Consider the following 27,441-nt stretch of genomic DNA (forward strand, 5'->3'; position numbering starts at 1 on the left):
GAGCCTGGTCAAAGGTACCTAGCCGTCGTAGACCCCGTGGTCCCGCGGGCAAACTCAAAAGGGACAATGACCGCTAAAGGGGCAGTCTAGAACACGGAAAACACAAGCTCCCCCCTGGCCGAGCTTTCTGCCCCTCCGACGGTGGAGCCGAGCCTCCTCGAGATACCTACAGTACTCAAATCAGTTAAACTTATCCTGAATGTTTACTGGCTAAAGGAAGAGGCAAAGTTTGCCTCCATACCGAATTCATATACCGGTCCGGCCGTATGCCCCGTTGGTTGAAGGCTGGCCCGGAAACCTTGTTATGGTTTGATGGGTGGGGGGTGGGGGGCTGGGGGGGGACGAGGGGCGGAGGACAACATGATAAAGAGGAAAGAACGGAGAATTTCGCCATGCAGGAACAAGGAACAAGAGAGCTTCAAGGAACAATCTGAACCGACTCACACGAAATCCAAAAGATGGGCTCGCTAGACAAAACCCTAACCATCACAACCTGGAATGTGCAGGGGCTTAACGCACCCAGAAAGCGGAAAGCAGTGGAACACAAACTAGACCAATTAGCAGCCGATATTGTCTGCATTCAGGAAACCCATCTCATTGCGGATGACCAAAGCCGACTAAGATTTTGGCGCTACCCAAAACGCTACTTCGCCTCAGCCACACAGAAAAAGAGAGGCGTAGCTATCCTACTAAAAAGAGATCTCCCTCTAACACAGATCACCATCAAAAGAGACCCCGAGGGCAGATTCCTACTCCTGAAAGGCCTCCTAGTGGAGCTACCGATCACCCTGGTGGCCGCTTATGCGCCAAACAAAGAACAAGACCAATTCCTCCTCAGCCTCCTTCCAATCATCACATCCTTCGCAGAAGGATGCCTAATAATCGGAGGGGACCTCAACCTCCCCCCGGATCCAACAATGGATAAGACGCTTCCAGCCTCAAGGGAGGACTTCAGCAGATCCCTTGCCTTGGCGAAATTCCTGCGGGAAACCGAAACAATAGACATATGGAGATTCCACAACCAAGGGGATAGGGACTACACCTTCTTTTCGCACGTGCACAAAGGCTATTCACGCATCGACCTCTTGCTCGCCACAAATAACCTGGCCCCCTGCGTGGAGAGGATTCAGATCGGACCGATCGCAATATCGGACCATGCTCCAGTCACGATGGTGGTGTCTATCCACGGGGCCCCGGAACCTGCCCAGAGGCAATGGAAACTGCAAGATTATATCTTGACAGATATATCGGCTAGCTCGGATCTCGCTGAGGCAATTCGGAATTATTTCTCTGAGAACACAACCCCCGACTCCTCAACAGCCATGGTGTGGGATGCCATGAAACCAGTGATCCGAGGGGTCGCCATGGACCTAACAGCCAGACTCAAGCGCCAAAACCTACTCAAGCAACAAAAGCTCGAGCAAAAACTCACAGCCCTGGAAGGCAAACTCAAAGCCAGTTACAAGAAAACAACGCACCAAGAACTCAAAAAAACTAAAAGAGAGCTCGAGATCCACCTGGCGGACCGAGCCGCTAAAGCATTAACCTATACCAAACAATACTATTACCTGAACAGTAACAAAGCGAACAGACTCTTAGCATACAAACTGAAAAAGCTTCAGACCAGGAACCACATCCAATCCCTGCAAGACAGGAACGGCACCCTATTCCACCGGGACTCCGAAAAACTCGGGTTAATGGTGCAACACCACGAGGAAATCATGGCAGGGCCCCCGACGACTATCTCAGCCATCACCCAATTCTTGACCCCAGTACCAAAGAAACAGCCACCCCCATCCCTAGTGAACTTAGAGAGCCCTATTTCAGAGGAGGAAGTCAGCGAGACGATCCGCCACCTAAAAAACACAACACCTGGCCCGGATGGGTTTTCAGCAAAATTCTACAAAAAATTCGCTCACCTGCTCGCCCCACAGCTGGCAAATCTATTCAACTCATTCCTGTCCACCGGCCTTACGTCCCCCTCCATGAACGAGTCAATAACAGTGCTGATCCCTAAACCAGGAAAAGACCAAACACAATGCTCATCGTACAGGCCTATTTCGCTCCTAAACAACGACGCGAAAATATTTGCAAAAATCTTAGCAAATAGGCTATCCCCCTTCCTCCCGGAGCTCATTCACCCGGACCAGACTGGATTTATCCTAGGTCGGGGCACCCAAGACAACATTCGCAGAACCATCAACATCATCGAATCAGCGAACAGACTGGGCACAAAACTGGCAGTCCTCTCCTTAGACGCGCATAAAGCTTTCGACATGCTCGACTGGGGCTATATTAGGAACACACTAGAGCACTTCGGCTTTGGCCCAAACTTCGCAAAATGGGTTCTGGCCATCTACCAAAAACCCTCTACAAATCTTCGCCTCAACGGGACTAAATCCAGCAGAATAAACATAACCAGAGGCACAAGACAGGGATGTCCTCTTTCCCCACTTATATTTGCCCTATCCATGGAACCATTCGCCGAAAGGGTCCGCCAAAATGCATCAATATCAGGCCTAACGCACAAGAAAGAATCCTACAAAATCGCGCTTTACGCGGACGATGTGCTCCTCACACTCACCAGCCCGGAAGAGTCAATAAGAGCCCTATGGCAAACGCTCGAAGAATTCCGAGCAGCATCGGGATTCACAATAAACATCTCCAAATCCACCGCACTGGGCATAAACATCCCAAGAAAGACCAAGGCTCATCTCGAAGAGGGGCTCCAAATTACTTGGGCCGGAAGCAGCTTCAACTACCTGGGGGTGCAGATAACCAATAAAACTAAGAGGCTGTACAAGACCAACTTCCCGACACTCTTCAGAGACCTAAGAAAGGACATCAACCACTGGCCGAACGACGGCGATAAAAATGAATCTCACGCCACGGCTGCTATATCACGCCCAAGCCCTGCCGGTGTCGATCCCGGAAAAGGCCCTGCAGAAACTGCAAAGAGAGGTGCTGAACCTAGTCTGGGAAGGAAAGAAATCCCGCATCCCAAAGCGCATAATGCTCCGAAGCACCGCCCTGGGCGGCCTAGGGGTCCCAGACGTGTCAAGGTACTGCCTGGCAGCCCAACTAGCCCCAGCCTTTGCCTGGAAATTGCCAACCAACCGACCCCGGTGGTTGACTCTGGAGGAAGATTGGTGTCAGTCCCCACTGGAATCCTTGCCCCACTCCAGGGAGCCCAAGGGGGCCAGGGATCTGGGCCCCCTATCAGCAACAAGAAACACAGTCGCCAGCTGGAGGGCGGCTGCACGCCGGTGGAAATGCAGGAGCACAATGGGTCCACTCACGCCAATCTGGAACAACCCCGACTTCTCCCCCGGAATCACACCAAACCAGTTCACGGAATGGCGAGCCGGCGGCTTAGAAACTATCTCGGATTTCTTCGAAAACGGCCTCCCCCTGAACTTCGAAGAGTGCAAAACAAAGTTCAAGATCCAGGAAACAGAAAGGTTCCGCTACTCCCAACTGAGGCACTGGCTGTCGCACCCTCAGGTCAGGAAACTAGGCAGCAGGGAGCTCACAGCATTGGAAAACTTCCTCTTGACAACCCCCCCTAAGGGGAAAATATCAGCCCTGTACAAAACTCTAGACAGAACAGACCCGGAAAAAAAAGAGCCATATATGGTGAAATGGGAAGAGGACATAGGGAGACCAATTGAGCTGGAGGAATGGCAACACATCTGGTCCCGCGCTCTGAAAAGCTCGAAATGTGTGACGAACAAAGAAAGTGCGTTTAAAGTTTGCTACAGATGGTATAGAACCCCGTCATTCCTCAACAAATGCAACCCGGCTATCCCAGCGCAATGCTGGAGGGGATGCCCGGACCGCGGAACCCTATTTCACCTCCTGTGGTCATGCCCCAAAGCCACCCTATTTTGGGAAAACATCCTGGAACAAATTAAAACAATCACGGGACTCAACATCCCCTGGGACCCAGGGATTGTGCTACTGGGGTCGACGGGAGATGGCCAATTCCCGCTAACCGGCAACCTGGCGGACCTATGCTCCCATCTCCTAACAGCCGCCAAGATCTCAATCGCCAGACTCTGGAAAAACCCGGAGGGTCCATCCACGCAGATGTGGTGGTCTAAGTGCTGGGAAATCGCCGCAGCGGAGAAAGTCACAGCCATCAGGTCAGGCAATAAACCCAAATTCGAACGCACATGGGCGCCCTTTCTGGACTACGGACAGCAATTCCCTGGGGTGGCAAGGCAGCCACCCAACTTACGCTGGATGGAAACTCAAGACTGAAAAAGAAAGCACAACCCCAAGCCAGACAGGCAACTGAGCTCCTCCAGTCCTCCGAAGTACCACGAACAATCAATCGAGTTCCCCGGACTTGGAAGACCCGACACGAAAGCACCCTGGTGTAACCTAGCGAAGCCCCACATCGAACCCTTGAAATAATCTCCTTGGCAAAATAGACAGTAACCTGTTCTTGAGCAAAAACAGCTCCCTGCGAAAAGTGCTCCTTGTCCCTTGCCCCCCCTTTCTCACCCCCCTCACCCTGTAGTAGTTGTTTCTGTTATGATTTCTTTTGTCCTTATTATGGAGGAGAACGTAAGACCAGCTAAGACTAAAATATGCAAAGTAATGTTCTCCTAGCCATATGTTCTAACAAGTCGATATACATGCAATGATCTTATCCTCTACATGACTTGTTATGTTGAAAACAATAAAAATAATTTTGGAAAAAAAAAAAAAATAAGTTTGTCTACTGTTAGGCAGAATCGTGTGCAGTTCCCTTAGGGAGCACTACAGAAGATTAAGACTACAGGTGAGAGCAATAAATCCCCTTTGGTATCAGTCTGTACCACAAAGATTTAGTTGGTAGCTGTGGCTGAGCAGTCAGACTTATCTCAAGAGAGAGATGAGCAGTATTCAGGGTTTACACAATAGGCCTTCAGTACTATGGAACAAGGAAACACTGACCAAAGCTTTGTTGTAAAAAGAATATATATATATTTATTTGATAGACTTCTAGTTATACACATCTTTCACAGTTCTTAAAGCAAGTTAAATTCGGTCAAAGAAAGTATACACAACTCCCTAGTTACATTGTAGACAAGTTTGAGCAAGAGTGAAAACTGAGCAAACGGCACAGTGACAACCAAACACAAATGGCACTCTAGCAATTTCTCACAAGGGAGGGAAAGCACAAGTTATACAGAAATATCTTCTTACACACCCTAGCAACACTTCCCCTAAGATTGTGAACCAGTTTAAGCAAGGCAGTGCATCACTATTGTAAATACTTAAATGACAACTGAGAAAAATGGCATTTCACAAGATTTGAAAGTGGGGAGGAAAGGGTGGTTATAAGAAGTAAGTGCACCAACACAGTTCTAGCTGAGAATCAATCTAGAGAAGGCAGTTCTAACAAATTTAGCCAGAGTCAGTAGGCCTGTGCCAGAGTCAGTGGTACAGGGCAAGGGCCCAGGAGCAAACTGTTCTTGTAGCTGCAGTCAAGTCTTTGGTTAACGATTCTGAAAAGGTGGATGCAGAAGGTGAAAGACAAGGTTAAGAGAGAGGGGTGGCCAGCCCAACAGGTAGGTAAAGATTTAAAACACCTTTAGCTCTACCACGAGAAAAGAGCAGCCTGGAGGAACAATGTACCTTTAAAATGAAGAAGTGGCTCCTCTGGTGGCGGTTGTTCCTGGTAGTTCCTGCATTTCGGGGGATCCAGCAGAGGAAGAGAGGCTCTCGTCGTGGAGGAAGGTTCGAGTTACTGCACTACCCATGGATGAAGCCAGCCGCGGTGCTGCCCGACGAATAAAAGGTACGCTCCTTTAAATCGCGGACCGGGTGGACTGGTGCCTGGCTATCCGGCCTCCGAGTACAGGGTACTGGCGATTCGACCAAGACAGGCCCGGGAATGCGATTGGCAAACTGGTTGGTCCCACCAGCTCAAGGGAAGAAGGCTTTTTTCGGATGAAGATCTTCTCTCGTCGTGTGGAGAAAAGTGGTGAGACGCTGCAGCAGGGCTTCACCGGTGAGTCGGTTGTTGCAGATGTCTTTGGCTTCTCTCCTCTTCGGCTTCTTAGTTCCAGTGGCGACGTCTTGCTCTTCCAATCCTCAGGACCCTGCTTTTATGCAAAAAGAGCCCCATTCATATAGCCTAGCTGTCACTCACACAGTGGAGTGGTCCTCTTGGCGGGAGACCCTCCAGCCTATCAGGATAGAGTGCGACATGGGTGGCTGAGGCAACCCTGTCCAGGGGTCCTTCTCCCCCTCCCACACAATGGACCCACCCCAGACTCAGTGGCGCCAAAAGGAGGGCTTCTTGACGGAAGCCCACGAAAAGGACAAACAAAGGATCCCCGACCTGGGTTAGGAGTTTAGAGAAAGACATGAGAAAGAAGTTATATTAAAGTTCTGGCAAATGAAACCTACCAGAGTAAAGTTAATATTAAAATACACCGGCGGTATGTTAGAGGCTGTCAGAAAATGTTGTAGCCTCGAACAATGGGAAAATCCCATAGGAAATATTTGCGGTCGAATATTTACGGTAGTAACCACTGCCACCAGCCAGAAACCTTTGAGAGAGGGACTGTACGGTACCCTCTCGAAAATGAACATTAGGGAAAAACTATTAACCCTTTCCAGTACCTCCATAGTAAAATGGGTTGTACTGGTTTAGTTCATAAAAATTGACTAGTAAAGTCAATTGGGACTTTACATGCCCTGGGACACAGTAGTCAGTCCCAGGGTATGGAGTCTATGTTTGGGGGTCGCTACGACACCCCTGTGTCACTGCACGGAGGGTGCTGTGTAACACATGTGAATAAAGATGGTTCCTATGGAGGTGAGAACAACCCCATAGACATTAAACACAAAAATAGCCTAGAACACACATAGCAAAAATGCCTAAGAGTGGTAAAAAGAGTCTCACTCTTAGCAGGAGCAAAAAACACAAGCCCTTCAAATCCAGCAAAGCTGCTGGGGGACTCTATAGGTAAGGGAGATTAGCCATAGAATGAGAATTCTCCCTAACAGCTACCCATACCAAAATGTACATATAAAAATAACACTTTGTACCTGGAATACTTATTCAGAGAATGTTAAATATATACACTCTATGTGGTACTACACACTACTTAAATTCAGCAAGATCTGCACTAACTGCAGACAGTTTTTAATGGCAGGTGAATTCTTAAATAAGGTGTAACCAGCATAGAATAGGAAAGAAAGGCAGGTTAGTTATGAACAGTGGCAGAATGCTGTCTTTAGACTAGACAAGTAATTCTGAATGCGGATCCCCCACCTGGGCAACCTGTAATAGAAAAGTTAGGGAGTAATTTATGTGGTCTTTTACAGCCCAGTCCAATATTGTTCAATAATGTTCTGCATTCTTTTAAACGGTTCTACCACCCCAAAGTACCTGAGAGGCCACAGGAGAACAGTATCCAAGACGAGTCGGCACCCCTGGACGACTCCTGAGGCTTGAAGATGCTCTTCCTTGTCACAGTACCCAGGCCACTCGGACGCATGTGTGTACCGCCTGCGTACCGCCAGCCCCCAGCCAGTGTACCGCCAGCCCCCGTTCCGAGCATCCTGACTGGCCAGCGCTCCCTTCCAGGGTGCTAATGGGTGATTTGGGGAAAATGGGCGCTCTAACATGCAAATCTGGCTTTGATGGTGCGGATTGCGAAAGTTCAGCATCAGCTCTGAGTTCAGTTATCACGTCTGATGTTAACTGGCAGATGGGGAGGATATATTGAGGAGTAGCAATGGTCTTTCATCATATTGCATAGCTCTGCATTGGTGTTTAACTCAAATTCAGGCCACTGCACATAGGTGTCTTTTGAGTATGTTATGTGATGGTATGGAGTGCTGCAACATCAAATCTCCAAATCACTGTTTGGCATCCTGCGTCCCTTGTTTTTATTGTAGTCTACGTTTTTTCGGTTCTTCTTTTTCCCAGGTCTCTACCATTTTTAATTCTATTACTTTAAAATAAAGTGTGTGTATGATGCCTATGAAAACTAAATTCACCTTTTTGATTAACAAGTGTTTTTAAATATAGTCATTATACTTTGAAAAACATGCTAAACAAGCAAGTGAGTAGTAGCAAATCAGATGCAGCACAGTCCTTTATTAGTCTTTTTCAACAATATGCTTTCTGTGCTTTGAGAATCAACAAAAATGTCTGTCACCACCTCCTTTCCATCTTGCAGCTCAAGAGCAATCTCTGCCCTCTACCCTATGGCAGAGGCCACTTTGACACTTTACAATCTGCATATCCTTTCAGCCCAGGAGGGTCCATTGTCTCTTCCAGGAGCAGCACAAAATCTCCTCCCCTGATTTAATCAACACAAAGGTGTAGGTTCCTGGCCTTGGTGGGAAGCATGAGAGATGCCTTTTTTTGGGGGAGGCTGGGGGGGAACTGGTTTGGTGACTCTTAGTTCAGCTTAAATTCACTGTCAATTTCTTACATTTTTCTTTGCTTAAAATAAAACTTGCAATTTTTAATCAGGCAGCTAGAACTCTAATTCCAGTCTCTAAACCATGGAGATCAAATAATTACAACCTATATTACTCTTGATGACAGGTCACTTAATTCCAAACATTTGATTTCAATTGCACAAGTTTAAGCTTCTGATGCAAATAATGACAGCTGTCATACAGGCGGCCGCTGGTACTGCGCCCATATTTTGACAGATTTTCACAGGCAAGCACACTTTTTACTGTGGATATTTTGATGATAGATTCCACTTTTCCTGACATTGTGTGTTAATCTTGATTCTTTAAATGAAGTGGCGCTTAATACCCAGCCAAGATATTGAATGTTTTGTGGTGTTTTGGACCGGTATTGTGTATTTTCAGAAACCAAGAGAAAAGGGATTTCAGAGCAATTTCTGGGTTTCTTTCAAGAAAGCACTGCCTTTCAGGCAGTTTCCATTTTTACTGGGTCGGCAGCCCAGTGACAGGTTTCAGCAGTGAGGTCTCCTTCCACCACTGACAACAGGCAAAGTAGATTTGGCAGCCATATTTCCGTGTTTCAAAGCGCAATTTCCATGGGTTTTGTCACACATAGGGCTTTTGCGGCCATTTTGACAATTATTGCACCATCAGCACACAGGGATGTCGCAGGGCAGAGCCTAGCGTGTTAAAACATGCCACAGTAGTTGTTTTAAGGTGTTCTCACAGGTTTGTTTCCACATACTCAAAACGGATGCTTTAGAATGGTTTTCTTTGTTACGAAGAATTCGATATTGGGGAAGATCATCCGCTCCCACAACTTTTCTATACACTGACAGCATGTTCCATATCACCTTTGCATTAATTGAAGTTAATCCAAGCTCGTATCGAATACAAGCATTTGGGGTCCCTCTGGGCAATGGTAGTACTTTACCCCAGAATGTGTTTTCACACCAGGACCATATCCCAGCCGGACAGCCAAACATAGCCTCGGCACCAAAGATCAATGCTGGGATAACCTTTGCTTTATAAAATTCAATGGTCGGTTTCAAGGTGAATTTCCCGTACTTCTTATTTAATGCAACACCTTGGGCTGATAAAGCTTTACATTTCCGATGAATTTTTGCACCATGTTGTCGTCATTAATACTGGAGTTTATCATCACTCCCAAGTCCTGGGTTTCCATTGTGAGTCGGATAGATTTATTTTCCAGTTTCCAATTGAATTTTCGCTGTTTACTTGCTCCGACTAGGTTTTGAAGTACCAATATCTCGGTTTTAGTTGGATTAATCACAAGACCATTTGCATCTGTATATTCTTTTAAGGCCATCAATTTCCTTTGTAAACCAATCGGAGTTACATCCATTAACACAATGTCGTCAGGATATAGTATATGGCCAAGTCGGTTTCCATTTATTTTCGGAGCAAACAATCTTGTTGTTTCAAATGCTTTTTCAATGTCAGAAATGAATGCACTGAATAGAGTGGCCCCAAGAGGACACCCCTGTTTCACGCCTCTTGTGGTTACGATGGCCGCTGAAAGTGTTCCTTGCGAATCCAATCTGACTTTTATGGTGGTGCCAGAATAAAGTTGTCTAATCGCAGCAAGCAAGCTATCTGGACATCCCCATTTACTGAGTTTTGTCCACAAGAGCTCACGGTCAATACTGTTGAACGCGCCATATTAGCAATAAAAGGTAATGTAAGATGTGATACTGAGAGAGTCAAGCAAACCTCGTGTGCGTCCCCTTCGTGATAAAAATTGTTTTGATATGAGTGGCAGTATATGTACTGCGTCCAAAGCCTTCAGGATCCTCTTCATCAGTTACAACTTCAGTCGAGTGTGATGTACAGATGGAAAGTGTACATTCGCTTGTTAACAGCTCAGCTGTGAGATCTGTGTCCAATCAGCCTTGTGGCCCTTGCCATCACATTTTAAAACACACACCGCTTCAGTGACTTTCTTGATGAACTGGCCTTACTCGGTCCCCTTCTCCAAGGGGAGGTTGTAGAGAGGATATCGGTAGGAAGGATGTGCTTTAACCGGCTGCTGTCTATTTAGTATGATTGATTCTAATTTTGAGCTTCAATGTTTCTGCCATAATGCAACACAGCATCACCCAACCGCTGGTGTTTTTTTATTCCCACGTATTCAAGTATGTACAGATAGCGTCTTATTGCAACCTGCCCACTAGAAATACTCCAGCATTATAGATCTATCTGGTCCTCTCCCTCTTTCCGTGGTGCCTGCAACTTCCTCCTTCATTCTCTCACTCTTCTTTTCCCACCCTTCCTTTGCTTTCACCCGCACCCTCTGTGATAACGCGTCTGAAAACATTCTACAAGCTCAGGTAAGATTCCACATTTTGATTAATGTGTATGTAGATGTTCTGATACAGGCTTGATGACTTGTGTTTGTGCGCTCTTTAGGTTCTTTTCCTTTGGGTTGGCCTTTCCAGCCTAAGAACAGTACGACCAATGTGTTTAGACTTCGATAAGTGGTGGTTGTCCTAACTGAGCCTTGGCATCAATAGATGGACATTGCAGTAACCACCTGCAAATGGTTTATGACTGGACCAGCACCTTGCATGAGCAAAAAACTTTGACTTCGTAAATGTAGATTTTCCTTATCTTGTGTTGCAACAGAATTTTTGGATAGTAAGACTTTTTACCTTCTACATTTTATTGGCATTTCCAATGTTTGTTATAATTAAAAATCACAGGCTGGAGAAGGTTTTGTATGCAGGATCAGCCATTGACTCATTTGATTTGGCAAATAAAAACTATGCGTTTTTGCTTTTGAACATGGTAGTTTCCTTCCAGTCAGCATGTGCAATAGTTTACCATCATTGGGCCGATGTCAAATCTATTGCGGTGGGCTGGAATTTGTGAGCTGTCATTTATATAGGGCTCGCCAAAAAGGATAATGAACTGCTGAAAATGGAGGTTGCTAGGTTCATGGCAAAGAGCATGATGTCACTTTGCTCTTAGGAGGTAGGAAAGCTGTGCTTGAGCCTCCTAAATGTTGGGGGCGGGAATCGAAGCTGTGCCTGAAAAGACGGGGCTCCAAAGTTTTCCAGTTCTTTGTTCTCTGGCGTCTTTGAGGACATGTTTTAAGCAATCCAGGGTTTTTGAAGGGACATTTGTCTGTTAAGGTGCAGGGTTCCCGTGATACATTTTGTGAGGGTGTGCCAGGGTTTTGAATGTAATCTGAGCTCTAATAGGCAAGCACTAAAATGTGCTGCCTGTGCTATAGGTGTGATCTCTAGAAAGCTAGGAATCAATGGGGGTGTGGCAGTTTAGATTTTCTTTTTTCTTTTTGTGCATTGGCTTGATATTGGGGCATCAATAAATGTTATTGGCCGCTGGAGTGCACTAAATCAACCACCACTGAGACCCAGATCAACTCTAGGAATGCACTGCTGGATTTGAAGAAGACTAAGTTGCAAGTACCTGGACTTGATATATATCTTTTTTAAACCTAATTAAAACACTTGTGGCTCCACTTGAATTGGCTGCATTACAAGATTTTCTTCGAGTTCCTTCCAAACATCCTCTTGTGGGCGATTGTGAATTTGTGCTATGGCTGGTGGGCTATTAGAATGCTCTTGCTGCAAAATGATCCCACCCATTTTGAATTGCCAGTAAATTAATTGATTTGCATCTCAATGGTGAAGCTATGGAATACGGAGGCTAGTAGAACAGGGACCTCCTTGGTGTCATGTAAAAGAAGGGTGTGTGTGTGTATATGTGGTGTGGTAGAGGGAAGAGCACTTGTCCTTGTCACCAGGGATATGGAAATCTTTTCATAATGCTGTTGTAGGATGCATAATCGTTAACATTACCTCAATAGCTGACGCCAATCCTGTGTGCGCATAGTGTAAAGCCATACCAGAAAGCACAGTACAGGTTTGCACGTCATTTGTGCCCCTCAATCTGTAATGCCATGTTCAATTTTGAAGTCTTTTTTTTCTCTCATTGTTAAGACATGAGCAAGAAGATATCGAATTGAAACACAATTCCACCTTGAAACAGCTGATGAGGGAATTCAATACTCAGATGGCTAAAAAGGAGCGAGAGCTGGAAACCGCTGTGCAAGAGACCATTAGTAAGTAATTCTCTTCAGAAATTGTTTTGCTGGGAGTAGATCATATACTGTAGTCTGCTTTAATGGAGGATTTTTTAATTCAAAATGTCACTTCAGAAAATGCTGAGATTTTGCGGCAATATTGGTTTATGGAATAAGGCACAAACACCCAGCATGTATGGAAGGCATACTCCTAATCCTGTAAGATTCTGATTGTTGAAAATACAGTTATTGTAATTGAGGTTTTCTGCACTATTGCCCCTTTTATTACCCACCTTTTTAATGGTGGGAGATGGCTTGTACACAGACTAAACGGAAAACTGCTGCAGTGTTCCATGCATAAACCCATGGCAATCCAAGCAAAGGTCCTTAGGTTCTGCCACCAGTACTGACCACATTATAATCTCTTATAAGGTCAGCATATGAAAAGGGTCTAGTGACTCTACTATTCAGTACACTTGATTCTTTTTATTGCTCATTGTATTTGTATTTGCAGGAAACAGAATCAAAAGAGAAGCCACACTTTTTATCAACATGAAATATAATTCAAGCTGTTTTATAGACACTAGAATTGCTCACAGATTGTTTGCCTCTGCCATGGGGCGAGCATGCAGTATGCCAGCACAAATGCCCTGTGGGGCCGACTCATTCGTACAGCCTTTGGAGGCCAATTAGTAAGTACCATTAGATTGGGTGTTAGTAATAGCACAAGGAATGTGGCATGAAGTGCTGTATAAAAATCTGATTTTTTACTATAATCATTAATTTACGATATCTGGGAATCTAAAGAGATAACGTAATAGCCTGTAGAATGCAAAGCAGAGAGGCACACATCTGCTTTCCTTTTTCGACAGCAAAGCCTCTTGAACCAAGTGCCGTTCGTGCTCAGAATCTCTAAACCACTAAGTTTATATTGTCTAAATTTGCGTACACGTGTTCATCCCCATACAAACAAGTGTCACTCTCTCTCGGCGCACCGCAAAGGGCTGTTTGCTGTGCCGCGCCGCGTTGTGCTGTGTTGAACTCTGAGCATCGGATTTTGCTCTCCTACTTCCAGCGCTTGGTGTATCCGCGCTGCTCTTCGCCGTAGCCAACGTTGGGAGGAAGTCTTTCTGTGGGACACCCATTCTGCCTGACTCGCATGAATCAGGTGACTCCTTGTGCCTCCTGTTCCTGTTCCCCTTTTGAAAGTAAAGACTCCAAAGCACGGACTTTCTGGACTGTGTGTAAATTGATCAATATAATTTATAAGTATTATACTTATATAGTCTTTTTTCTTTCCGCTCGTACAGGTGATCTGTGGGCCTTTCTCTCCGCCCCCTTGTCCCTGGTCTGCTGTACTTAATCTCCGCCCTCCAGCGCATCCGCGCTGCGCACCGCGAAGGACCGCAAAGGGCTGTTTGCTGTTCGCGGTGCGCGGCGCGTGGCGTTGGGCGAGCTGAGAGCTTCACGCAATTTTGGGTTTTTGTGAGCTATTGTGATCCAACTGTATCTGAGGCTCGGTGAGATTGCATAGTATTGTTTGTTTCTTGCCCTTCAACCTGGTTAGCGTTCTAGTCTTGTTAAGTTGACAGAGTGCAGCTACTCAGAAAAATGGAGTGTTCATTTACTACTTTAAGGAACGGTAAATGTTTGATGGATACGGGCAAGATTCCAGCCAAGATGAAGCTGTCTTTGGCTCCCTTAAATACAGAAAGTCCACATATTACTTCCCCTGACAGCCCCTCGCAGGTTGTCGCTCCAAAAGCCTCACTTGAATGTGGTGAGCATTTTGTAAAAGGCACTCATCTGATTGAGCCGCTACTTGAGCAAAATATATATACGCCCTTTTCGTTAAAAACAGCCAATGATGAAGATCACAATGCAGTAGTATTTTTAGGAGAAATGTGTAAATCTCCTCTCGTGATTTCTGATACCTCCATGTTGGCTCCCGACGTAATTGAGGCACTAGAAAGACGTATTAGTCTTTCGCTGGGCCCTTCTACTCCAGCTGCAGCCTCACATGGCCTACATGAACAGGTTCATTTTCATTCTAGCCTGCTGCCTACTATAGATGTCTCTCAGTCAAACAATCAAGCGCACATGGTTGAAAGTGATACGAGCATTTCATTACCCAATGCACCTTTATTCCACAACAAGGCACACTGCGAAAAACAATTGAATCATGAATCCCCATTTAAACCGCCTCCTTCTGGGTTTCCCTCTGAGTCTGTTTTTCCTCAAACTTCAAGTTCTCCTTTTACGAATGACAGGAACTCCCCCAATTTATTAGCACAGGAAATCCATTCATTTCCAGTGTTTACTCGCATCCTTAATCTCTTAGACAAAGTACATGAATTTACTCATGCAGTTCTGAAAGATATGAAGGACTCAATTAGTGCCAATTCTTTACAGTTGGCTAGGATTGAGGGATACATTATGGCCCAAGAGGCCTGCCACAAATTTCACGCATCTTGCCCTGAACGAATGGTCGATATTGTAAGGAGGAGTATGCCGATGACCTCTTTCACGCATGCCTCAATTTCCCAAAGCACGCAAACGATTGAGTCACCATTACTTCTTCATGGTCTGCCCACTTCATTTGCAAAAGCAGTGGTTAAAGAATCTGCAGAGGCTTCATCAATCTCTATATCCCACTCTACAGAGTGGGCTGAAGTAGCCAAACTGCAGCACGATAGAATCCTACAAATTGAGCAAACCATGTATAACTCCAAACTTTTCAATGTGGAAATGTGCGAATTTAGAAATATTCCTCCGACCACTACTGTGGCTGAATCTACTCCCGACAGTCCCTCCGCTCTTATAGCGTTAATGGACCAGTCTGTTTCTCACGAGAAAATTTGTGATTCGGAGGGGCCTAATCATATGAATCATGCCTCACGCAAAATGAAAAAAGCTTATCAGAGAGCGGTAAAACGCAAAAACAAGACGAAAAAAAACACGAATTGCTCAGGCAATAATAGCATTGCAGCCTCCTCCTTGCAAAGCTCGGCAACCAATGGTGTTACAACTGATGCGGTTGTGAAGTTGGCGGACATTGAAGATGCAGAAGTGCTTTTTGACTCTAGTCAATTAAATGAGGAGAGTCGGATTGCACTTCAATGGCAGGCCCCCAAAAACACACGGAAGGGTAAAAAGAAGGGCTCTCTCATTCCTGATCTCCACCCAAGATCGGAAGGATCTGTTGAAACTAGGAGTGATTCCCCTAGCCTTTCTGGTGTGGGGGGTAACTTACCACAGGCAGCTATTAATTAAGCAAATTTGAATAGGTTTTTTCTTCCGATTGAGAATAAAAAAACAGTCTGCCATGTGGCTTCAAGCACCTCTGAGAATGACATAATTGTTTCAGAGGCGTCGAATGTGGCCTTAGTTCTGATAACGATTTATCAACCTTCTTATGCCACACCAGTGCTTAAATCCCATGAGCGTCAAATGCAGAGCTTGATGCCGAGCCAAGAAAAACATGCTGTCTCGGTTGATTCGGCTAAACCCTTACTAACTATGTCTAAAGTGGAACATGAAATATCTGTTGACCAGGCCGTGCGCAGCCCAGTATCCACATGTGCTGGAGCAGCGTTGGGGACCTCGTCTCTGGTAGAAAAGCAGGATGGGTTGAAGCAAGTTCTTCAATCCGTTAACATGAGGCTGCCTTTACCGTCAATAACATCCACCAATATAGATCCTATGTCTCTGAATGAGATTTCTGAGGAAAACCAGACCTTAATTGGATGGTCTAGCAATCCTCAGATTAATGGTAAGGTACCCATTAACCGCACTTTTTTGTTGAATACTCTGTATAAAATTCCTTCATTACGCAACTTAGTCTCTCAAGATGTAGAATGGATTAGGTTGCCTCTGATTAACAACAATCGAATGTTGTGCAAAGTAGTATCGCCCATCATCGCTAAACTCATTTGGGAACATAAAACTGATTTGATATCTTTGGGATTGGAATTTCAAGCCTTTCCATATTTGGAAAAGGCCATGCAATTCTTAGAATTCACGCCTTTGGTGGTGAAACAAGACAACAGTAAAAAGGAAATGCCATCAGAGCAATCGGAAAATGCAAAGATCTTGGCACAATTGGCTTCTTTGACCTTGGCCCTAAATGGTTTAGTGGGGATTCTGCCCACTCCCAATGCCTCATCACTTTTAGGGTCTTCTCTGCCTATTGCTGAGGCAAATTCGTAATGCATAAACCCCATTATTCATTCGTGGAATTGTTGTGGTTTTAATAACCTTTTTACACGGTTCCATGACAAGGCCATTAAAATCTTGCCTTCTATTTTATTGCTACAAGAAACTATGTGTGTTCATGACCTTCAACTAGACGGATTTACGGCCGTCAATCAGTTAGCTATTCAACCCCCAGTCGGTCGCCCGGTAGGTGGTTTGTCCATTCTATTAAATAATGATCTCCACTTTGTAATAAATCATAGAGTCTCTACCCAACTGTTTCTATTGGTAGATGTGACTATTAATATGGACATACCACGTAGAGTAATGTTGATTTCCCTTTATTGGAACCCGATCTCCATACTGCTTGTTGATGCTATAACCATGTTAAACGATGCTCTAATGTACATTTGTCCTATCGCCCCAACAGCTGAGATATTAATTGGTGGCGACTTTAATTCCTATTTATACACATATCCTAACGATTCCCGTCTGTTTGAATTGGCACACCACGTTAAAACTTCTTGTGCGAATGGCTTAAGATGGGCCAATTTTTTCTCTTGCTGGGACCTATGTATAATTAAAGCTGCTTGCTTTAAAGCTTCATTTACATGGCATAGGGGGAATGCTTTCTCCACCATCGACTACATAGTTAGCTCAAAGCTCAAATCTAGCCTTTCGGGCCTACTATCTTCGATCAAGTCCCATTTTCCGCCTTATGGAGATCATGCCATTTTAGAATGCTCTTTAGCGGTAAACATTGAACCCTTTGATAGGGTACATTCGCTAGGCTTAGTTCAGTATGATAGACCGTACATCGCTATCAGTTGGAACATGTCCACATGTCGTCGACTGACTTTTTTAGTTAATCGCGACTGGTGGCCTGATAATTCATCAGACGATATCTCCTCTCAGGCTATATCTTAGTGGAATAGTCAGATGATACAACATCACCTGAGAGTGTTGGCTGACTCTGCCGAGAATAATCTGAATACTGCACGACCTTGCAGTATCTTAGAAAGAACCATTGCAAAATTAAAAAAGGAGAAAAACTCTGCATTGCGTGCAATAAGGAATGAATATGGTAGGACAAATTGGTACAACTTGTCTAAAGCTAAAAAAATGGTTTTGAGACACTTCAAAAACAAGTTAAAATCGGCCCGAATTGCATTTCATTTGACGGGGAATCAGAATATGGTGCGTCTCATTTGTAAGCACAATATTCGGGACATCTGGAAACTTCTTAGAGCATCCAAGTACTCTGTTCCCTCCTCCATGGAGTCGGCTATGGATGGCAACTCATGGTACACATTCTTTAAACAAAAATATCTTCTACCGGAGAGATTCAATCAAGTAAATATTTGTGATTTAGTAAAATGTATTCCAATGACTTGTCCATGGGACGTCCAAGATGTCTTGTTAGCAATCACAAAGCTTAAATCCTCAAAGTGCGCAGACCCGGATGGGCTTCCCCCATGCGTTATAAAAGACGATCCCATTTTTTGGGCTAACGTATTTTTGAAGATGTTCCAATCCATTTATAAAAGTAAAACTCTGCCAATTTCTTGGGTTAAATCCATCATTATTCCTATCCACAAAAAAGGTCCCATGGATAATCCATTTAATTTTAGACCAATAGCTCTGATTGACGTCGCTGCTAAGATCTTTGCGCTTCTGCTACTCAATGAGGTGGAGCAACACATTAAAACAAACAACAGTATTAACAAAGTCCAAACAGGATTTAGAAAAAAAATGGGAACTCAATTGAATGCAAGTATTCTAGCACATTTAATTGCTGAAGCTCACACCTCTACTAATGGACCAATTTGTATTGCTTCATTGGATCTATCATCTGCCTTTGATTGTGTTATTCGAAGCAGGCTATGGACTAAAATGTTGGATCTTAAGTTTCCTCCGGGTCTGGTGGCGCTAATAGCGCTTCTACATCATAACACCACAATCAGAGTTCGTATTACTAGCAAAGGCCACCTAACACATTCTATTCCGACTGCTATTGGCGTCAAACAGGGCTGCAATCTTGCAGCAGTCCTGTTCAACTTATATCTTTCGGATATCGAAGGGATCTGGGACCCCCTTCACTCCTTTACAGTCAAGTTAGGTAAGCTTCGTCTGTCTTGGCTTGCATATGCAGACGATGTGTTACTTTTTGACAGTACTCATTCTGAACAAATTAGAAACATTTGAGTTATATTGTAAACGTAACAACCTTACCATAAACTCATTGAAATCGAGCATTCTCATACTATCTTCTAAAAAAAAGCTACGAAAGTTTCGATGGAATTTGGATTCAAACTATATTAACATTGTTGCTCAGACAACTTACTTAGGGTACAACCTGGCAAACAATTCTTCTGCAGTGTTTTGGCAACAGACAATTGCGGAAAAAGTTCTCCCTCTACAAAATCAAATGAGATTAATTTTAGGCAAATATTGCAAATTTTCCCTAGTACCCTTATTTGAATTTTACTTAAAAAAGGTAGAGGCCATCATCTTATATGGTTTGGACCTGAATTTAATAGATCTTTCTTCATTTTTGAATAAAGTACAAGCTGGGTTGTGGAAAGCAACCTTACGCCTTCCTGCGTCCCTTCCCAACGCAATTGTACGACATGAGCTAGGATTGAATTCTTTGGCTTCTCGATATAATTGGCGTTTGTTGAAAACTTATCTTAATATGAGTTTTCCAGAAGAAAACTCTTTATATGAAGATTTTTTCATTATGCTGAGGGAATCCAAGCCTAGGTCCATTGCATGTTTCCAGCAGCGAATACAGCTTATTCTAAACAACATCAACATAGCAGCAGACGACTTACAAAGGAGGTTTTGCACAGCTCATAAGCGTTTATTTTGGAATGATTGGGCCGAAACGTGCGAACAATTAACACAGTATTCTTCATTTACTGAATATGCACATTATAGACACGCTCAAACACCTCGCCTGCAATATCTATTACTATCACTGAGTGAAGAAACTCGTGTAATATATATGCGCTATCGTTTAGATCTGCTGCACACCAAGATGAGAATGAAACATTGGGCAAATAAAGAGACTACTGCTGTGGACACTAGATGCAGATTTTGTAAAATGCCTGAAATCAATGAGACCTTAAAACATCTTTTTCTGTTTTGTCCAACTTTTGAAATGGAACGTTTAAAAATCATTTCCTCTTTTAGTTCCACCAGTAATCTAAGCAGTAGAGAGTTAATTTGGACCAGATGTATGTGGGGGTCATGTAACTCGATAATTCTTGCGACTGTCCGTTTAGTGAAAATTATAGATGCAGCTCTTGAATCGCATGTAGTTTAGACTTAACTTTGCCAAGTAATGAGATTTATTTTATAGTATATTGTGTATACGAATGATTTTGCTAAGAAATTAGAGTTTTATAAACGTATCTATTTTTCCTTCGTACATATTTCAATTATGCCTTTTCTGTATTTATATCCATGTGCTTATATGTTTAAGAGGTGTATTAAATCTCGAGGTAAATTTTGTAAAGTTGCGTATGCATCAAAAACAAAATTTTTGTTTTAATAAAAAAAAAAAATAAAAAAAAAAAAGTGTCACTCTCTTCTGCTGTAACTTGCACTTTGCGTATATTCATGAATCGTCATTCTCTGAATTTAACAACGCAGGCTTGCTCATTTACAACACCATGGCCTGAATATGATGGAGCATCGTTTCCGTTGTCAAAACCTTTAAAGACTCCTAAAAGTGCTTTTAAATAATTTGTAATTTAAATAGGGCTTAGCTACTACTTTTACTAGCATCAGGCCCATTAGGTCTCAAAATGCATATGGGCCCATTGTGTCTGCATCAGTGTATCATGCATGCATTGGTGCTGTGCCCAAACAAAATGCCAGACAGAATGCAACTTGTCCTTTGGCCTCCTGCCCATTCCCCACGCGTTGCACCAAGGGCCTTATCAAAATCAGGCTTTAAGATTCTTAAAACGATTTACTCCCTGGTCTTCGATCATTGACAGGCAGTGAATTGAGCATATTTGAATAGCGTAAAGGATAATATATATGATTTTTATTTTTTTAATTTATTTTGCATTTTATGTTACAATTAAACATTTTTAGCAAAAACCATACACCTAGACAAAGATCGTCCGAGATCGGTCATCAACTTAAGCTAACTCCATAACCCTCCTCCTTCGTGTTTCCCACAGAGGTAACAATGCAGATCCTGGATAATTTAGGCCCTTGATGTTGGTTGCACTAAGGCAATTACTTAAGGTTGACTTTTTTAGCCAATGTTTCAGTCTTTTGTGGCTTCGAACTTCACCAAATTCGGTTCCAGCACCTTCCAGTAGAATTGAACCACTGCTATTAGGAGCGACATTTGATGACCTCTGGTTATATATTTTTAAGCCTACCATATAAGCGGCCAGCCTAGGATAGTCTATGCGGAACGCCCAGAGTCTTCAACTAAACCGAGGCCTTTCTGCCGAAGGAGATTGGATATGAATTTGTACAGCCTTGTTGGTTCATTTTTTCTCATTCTACCTCAACGTTTTTTGTATTGTAGTCTTTTTATTTCATACCTGCCTTCTTAGTGCCTCTGAGGAGAGAGAGCGACTGGCCTTGCCTTTGGTCCAGACCTTTCTATTACCTTCCCCCTTTTTTTCACACACATTCTGGACGTTTAATGTATTGCCATTCCACTCTTTCTATTGGAATCCTCTGTCACGCTTGAGCAATCAACATAATAAAATGGGAGACTCGTAAAGTACATTACAAAAAGGGCTTCTTTCATAACATAAATATGCGAAGGATGTGTAGAAACTGGTTATCCAATAAGCAACCCAGGCAACAAAGGTAGAGTCAGGATTTATTACCGTACATCTGTGCAGGAATGGTCAGGGAAACTGTCCCCGTATGTCCCTCTCAAAATTGTGGCTGAAACTCACAAACCGCATTTTCTTTTTAGGTTTATACTCTATGAGGTTGATACAATAGAGCCAGCAAGATGCATTTAGTCGGTTACATTACCAATGGACTTTCTAGCAGATCGTGTTTCGACCTTGTGGGCCATGGTTTACAGTTCATTGCAAGACCTGTATAATTTCACTGTCTATCCACATGGTACAATTCTGCGGCTCTAGCGGATCTTTCATTACACGTAATAACACGTGATCTGGTGTATTGACAGCCTAGGAGAACTTTTGTCTGGTTCTCAGGCAGGGAAACCTGCCTTCATTGGTGACATCTCATACATCACTGGAAGTACATGCACCCTTTGGTGAGATTATCCTCCTGGCTGCACAGCCTTGTAAGCTCTCCCATATTTGCCAACCAATCAAGTTCTTCACTGTGTTACCTCGCCAGCTATGGCTGCGGGTTTGCTCTGCCTTTTGTTCATGTATGTCCAGGAGCCTATGAACAATAGGGTACTGTTGCATTCAACAGATAAACAAATGGGATAAACGAATGCAGGAGAATCAAAGAAGAGCAATTCCAGCTTGCTTAACGACCATAGTCCATCAGTCCCTCTCTCGCCTCTTGTAGTCTGCCTCCTGATGGTCAAATTAGTCACAGAGCCTCTCGAGATTCAAGTGTATTCTGCACTTTCTTGTCTGAGTGGCCAAGACAAGAAACCTAGACTTCCACGTATTCATGCTTCCTAGGCGGTCCGTTCCATCTGCTGGGCATGAAGGCCCTTGGATTGTTTCACTGCATCACACCTGGGTAAGGCAGTGCAAGATCTTGCTACGGCCTTGAAGATTCGGATGCAGCCCATGGGTATTGTTAAACTCAGCCTCTTCCATCACTGAATTGCCAAGCACTGCTTACACAGGATAGCTCTGAACCTCTTATGTGTCCTGGCCTTATCCCATTTTCTTCTCCCCACTCTTGGGCCGCCTTTACCTACTTTCCCGGCCCCTCAGCACTCGTGGCCTCTTCACCCTCCCCTCTTGGCTTCCAATCCTCCTATTATTCTCGTACATTCTGTTATGTTCTGCTTTCTGTACCAATCGTTTGTCCTCTTATGCTGCCCTTTTCCTCCCTCCTTTTCATTTGCACTTCTATTTTCACCTTTGAGATTTCTTGTTGTTTACCGTCCTTGGGTGCTTTAATTTCTTCTTGTGCCACTTACACTTTTCTCTATGCGTCTTCTCTCCTAGTCTGTTCCCTTTGAAACTCGCATTGGCTCCTACTCCTATGTTCCTCCCCCCTTACAATTGAGATCTTTACACTTTCTAACTTCACAGCTTACTTTCTTCCCCTCCAGGTCTTTGCCCTCTTTTCAATTTCTTTCCCTGTAGTCTTCGGTTCTGCACCTCATTCCCCCTTCTCCTCCTTCCTCTGCACTCTAAAGTATCCTGTACGTTGGACAAGCCGAGTTTTGGTCTTTGGTGTAGGCATGGGAAAGGCACTTGCGAGGCACCGCCGTAGTGGTATTTAACTTCTCATTTTTGGTAGCAGGTGTAAAATTGTGCGAGTACCTGAGCATCTAATAGCAGTTCCTGGCAAAAGCTTAAAACGTATGCACAACCCAAAAATGTTACCTCTGCCAATGCTTGTTTTAAACGGGACTTCAGTGAAGGACATGTAGAGTGCTTTTAAATCAAGTAGCTTATGGCCGGTCTGGTAAGACATTTCTATTGCACGAGTAGTGTTTTTACAACTTCAATGAAGTCATTAACTCTCAGTAGACTGCTTTGGAAAAACATTGGCAGGCACTTCGGTGCACAGTTTGATGGTAAGGCTTGATTAAAGTGAGCTGAAAGAGCTCCCATGAGGAGGTGTTTTGGGCTGGCAGAGGCAGGAATGGGTGATACTGGCCATAGAGGGATTAGCATGGCCTTGAGCGGCCAGTTGGTGGGCACATAATCAACCAAGCACCTACAGATTCTCTGTCCGTCCTTATGTCATTCCTCCCTATGTGTACCCCAATGCAATAGTTTCGGCTTATAGGTGTCGCTAGCAACACCTAATAGCCCAAACAAAAAAAAATAACCACAAGTCCCAGAATACAAGTTCTGGCGTCTGAAAAGGCAGAACTGGCTCAAAATGTCCACTGCGCAGCCCTGCCATTTCCGACCCTGCTTGCAGCATGTAATATTTGGCATACAGACAATGATAAAATGTCGTGCTTGCAAGGTAATTGGACTGAAAAGGCATGACCTTTTAACAGAACTGTGCAGATTGCCACATGTGGGAGCAGGTCCGGCCCTAGCATTTGCAGGGCCCTGCACTGAAAAAGATGTGTGGGCCCCCTAATTTGCATAAATAATGAGTTTTAATACGCAGAGGTGTAATGGGTAGTTGAATTAAAACCTGTTGCAATGCATAATGTAGTAGACAAATACACTTTGATGTTCCAGTATGTGAATTGTGAATATTAATAGGTACCTATGTGGCAATATCTGGAGTGAGGCTTCTTTTTGAAGTAGCAGATAGTGTGAGCTGAATAACTTGTATAGACTTCTAATTTTAGTAGATAAGACATAGTGTGATAAAAGGGTTTGCCTGGGAGCACTCACTTTGGTTAAGTGTCGAAACCAGGATTTGAGAGCAGTATGCAAGTCAGGAACTTGAACACATCTCTTTCCAGATATAATTGGTAAAAATAATGTTTGCAAAGGTCTTTTTGAAACTTTGGTTTGGAAATACTATCTGACTGTGAAATACATTGCAAAAATATGGTGATTGTGTTTTGCTAACTGAAAGTAACTGCTGTTTTTGCAGAAGTTTCACTATTGTTTTTAATTTTTTTGTGTATATTTGGTCATATTGTCCAAATTAGCAATATGCTTTTATTTCAGAAGCTACAGATAAGGATTATTATGACTGTCAAAAGAAATAAACTCAAAGCAAATAATAACTACGTTTATCAACTGCTGCTCACTACAAAATGAGAAGGGGGTCTCAATAATGTACCCCCTGAGCCTTGATTGGAGAGGGTGAGCAGGCCTGAACTGTTTGCTGAGTGCAGAAATAGCAGGGGATCCTAAATCAGAATATTGCAGAGGCAACCCGGCAGGTTAGGAGACTGTTGTGCAATGCTATATGTTTATACCTTCCTGTAAATCATATGGCTTTTTTCCTATTCCTGTTGCAACATGTGCTGTAAAATGTGTTATTCTGAAATGTGGACGAGTATGGCGCCCTCGCTTCACTCTGTGTTTGTGATCGTTTGCCCCATAGCGAAAATCAAAAGGTAGTACCCATGAATATACATACACACACTAAGTGAACATATCTTAATATGCAAACTTAGTTCAATTGACCTTTCCCCTTAGAAGAAAGTTCTCAAGACAAGAGCATTGGCCTTTCAAAAAAGGTTATCGACACCATAAAAATAACCTGAGAGGATTTTTTCCAATAAATATGCTGTCAAAGTATAAACTGTGCTCACCTTTTGAAGCCAGCAAACTGCAGTGAAATATTCCCTGCATAACAAAATAACAATAACAGACGTCTGTTTTTATGACAATTTTATGTGTTTTTTTGGGTCAGAGTCTGCACTTGGAACATGACAACCTGACTGAAATCCTGGTAGCAAATTGATTGAGCAAGATTACTAACATCAAAAACACCCAATGGGGTTGCCTCCGCCTTCTGAAAAAAGTTAAGCTGTCCACCCACATGTTTCCTTTACGTATGCCCTGTAAGGCAGCACATGCCCACAGTCCAGGCAAAATAACTACACCAGTCTCCAGGATTGCAACCTCCCTTGCCACATCCTGGACAGATATTCATGACTCACTTGCCCACTCATCGTTTCCCCTCCTCAACTCCATGCCTGTCTTTCAAAAATACTCTGCTTTATAAAGATGAATTGAAACGTGCATATACCATAGTAAGTTATTCACTCAAATCTATAAATTTGTATAGAAATATGTTGGGCAGAAAGTGTACAATTGTGGTATTCTCCAGCATTGGATCTTTCATGGATTAACATGCTGTGAATATTCCCTGTTGTCAGGCTGGAAAACCTTGATCACTGTAACTTAGCGTTTTCCTATGGAAAACTTTGACACTTTAGTGTCCTATCAACGTCCTTTTTGGGTTCTTTAGTCCCCACCAATAGGACGTATGGTATAAATAGCCCCGTCCCTGCGGCTTATCTTCAGATGTCAACCGTCTTCAAACTATTGGGATCACCTCGTGTTCTTCATTTTTTTGCAGGTGCTTCTTCGTAATCGAGAGTTACGATGGCTTCAGGGGCTCAAAAGAAGTCTCTTTTTCGGCCCTGTGCTACTTGTGGCTTGAAGGTGGTGTATGAACGTGACGGCCATATGGATTGCCTCTACTGCCTTTACCCCCATCACTCGGCAGACACTTGCGAGATTTGTCGAGGGTTCTCGCGGAATACTCTTAAGGACCGCAATCGGCGGCTTATCTGTTGGCTCAATGAGGGCACATACTCGGCCTCGGAGGTGGGGTCGGTCCGGAGCGTGTCCTCGGAGCGGGCTGTGAAGTCTGCGGAACATCGCTGTGCAGCGTCGGACGAACCTCCGGCCAAGAAACATCGTCCTGATTTGCCAACATCGGAGGTGGGGAAGAGCAGTAAATCTTCTTCCAGTAAGCTGCTGTCGAAGGGTACATCTTCATCCAAGCATGGCCGGTTGGACCATTCCCGGGGTCTGGTAGTAGGCCCGAGAAGTCGACGGCGCAGGAGAAGGGCTTGTCCAAGCTGAAGGAATCGTCATCGAAGCCCTCGTCTTCCGGGGACCATCACAGGTCGTCCTCCAGCCAGGAGTCTTCTAAACACCGGTCCAGTGCTGCCAAGAAAGCCGGGTCTCTGGTGAAGTCAATGCCGAGGGAGGCGGTGCCAACGACAACCTCGTCGACGGTGGACCCGTCGTCGACGGTTGGACTGCAGGCTACAATTGTGGTGTCGTCGGCTCTGGCGACGACAGTGATTGACAGCGGACCAATGCTGTTCTCGTCCACACAAGTGGAAACAGAAGGATTGTTGTTGACTAGTGGGGCGTGGCAATTTTCCGCCTTTGATTCACTTCTGCCTGACAACGTTCTGCATCAAGATCCGGTGACTTTTTCAATGGCATCGGAGGTTGAAGACGAACAGGATCCTGTACTGGGCCCGTCTGCTTTGGGCCTTCAAAGTGTGGGGCCTTTGACTTCCAGTGGAATGGGCGCTGGTCTAGCAGGTTATCCGCTGGTTAACCCACAGTCTCTTTTGTCCCTCCAAGTACTGTCCACGCTGCAGTCGTTGTTGGGTCAGCTGGATGCGAGGTTGCATCCTCCGAATGTGAACCCGGCGGTGCCAGTGGTCGAGGTTCCTGGTGCACCTCTGAGGAAGTCTCCTCCGGCACGGTTGCCAGTGCCGTTGCCGGTGAGGGAAGGTCATCCATAGTCGTATCCAGAAGAAGTCTGAGCCAGAGAGTGTCCCGCGGGACACTTTGTCTATGGTTTCGTCGTCACCGACGAGGGACGACGCATGGGATACGGATGTGGAGGTGGAACAGCCCCGGAGTCTGGCACAACCATCCCCACCAGATGTTATTGGGGCGTTCCACGCCATGATGTCTAAGGCGTGTGTAGAGTTTGGATTGGCACCAGAAGAGGAGCGGAAGGATTGCTTCCTGTTCGATCATATGGGCAAGAGAAGGAAGGCTGTATTCTCCATGCCTATTCTTGACCATGTGTGGCAGGAGGGACTGCGCACGATGCACCCTCCATTTTCAGAGCCGGCTGTCAAAGGTCGGCTTGAGAAGAAGTTCAAAGCTCCAGAGTCTACCCCAAAA

General features: G+C 44.4%; 1 protein-coding gene across 3 annotated transcripts in view; it reads left to right on the forward strand.

Moving 5' to 3' along the window:
* GOLGA4 (golgin A4) overlaps positions 1-27,441 on the forward strand; it is a 2,156,782-nt gene that overhangs the window by 1,535,873 nt on the left and 593,468 nt on the right. For all 3 annotated transcript variants that reach the window (XM_069613207.1, XM_069613208.1, XM_069613209.1), the window contains one exon: positions 12,420-12,541. In XM_069613207.1, coding sequence (XP_069469308.1) covers positions 12,420-12,541 — 122 coding nt within the window. The remainder of the gene's footprint in view (positions 1-12,419; positions 12,542-27,441) is intronic.

The sequence above is a fragment of the Ambystoma mexicanum genome, chromosome 5p (assembly GCF_040938575.1).
Source record: "Ambystoma mexicanum isolate Mex_15411 chromosome 5p, UKY_AmexF1_1, whole genome shotgun sequence".
In the NCBI taxonomy this organism is placed as follows: domain Eukaryota; kingdom Metazoa; phylum Chordata; class Amphibia; order Caudata; family Ambystomatidae; genus Ambystoma; species Ambystoma mexicanum.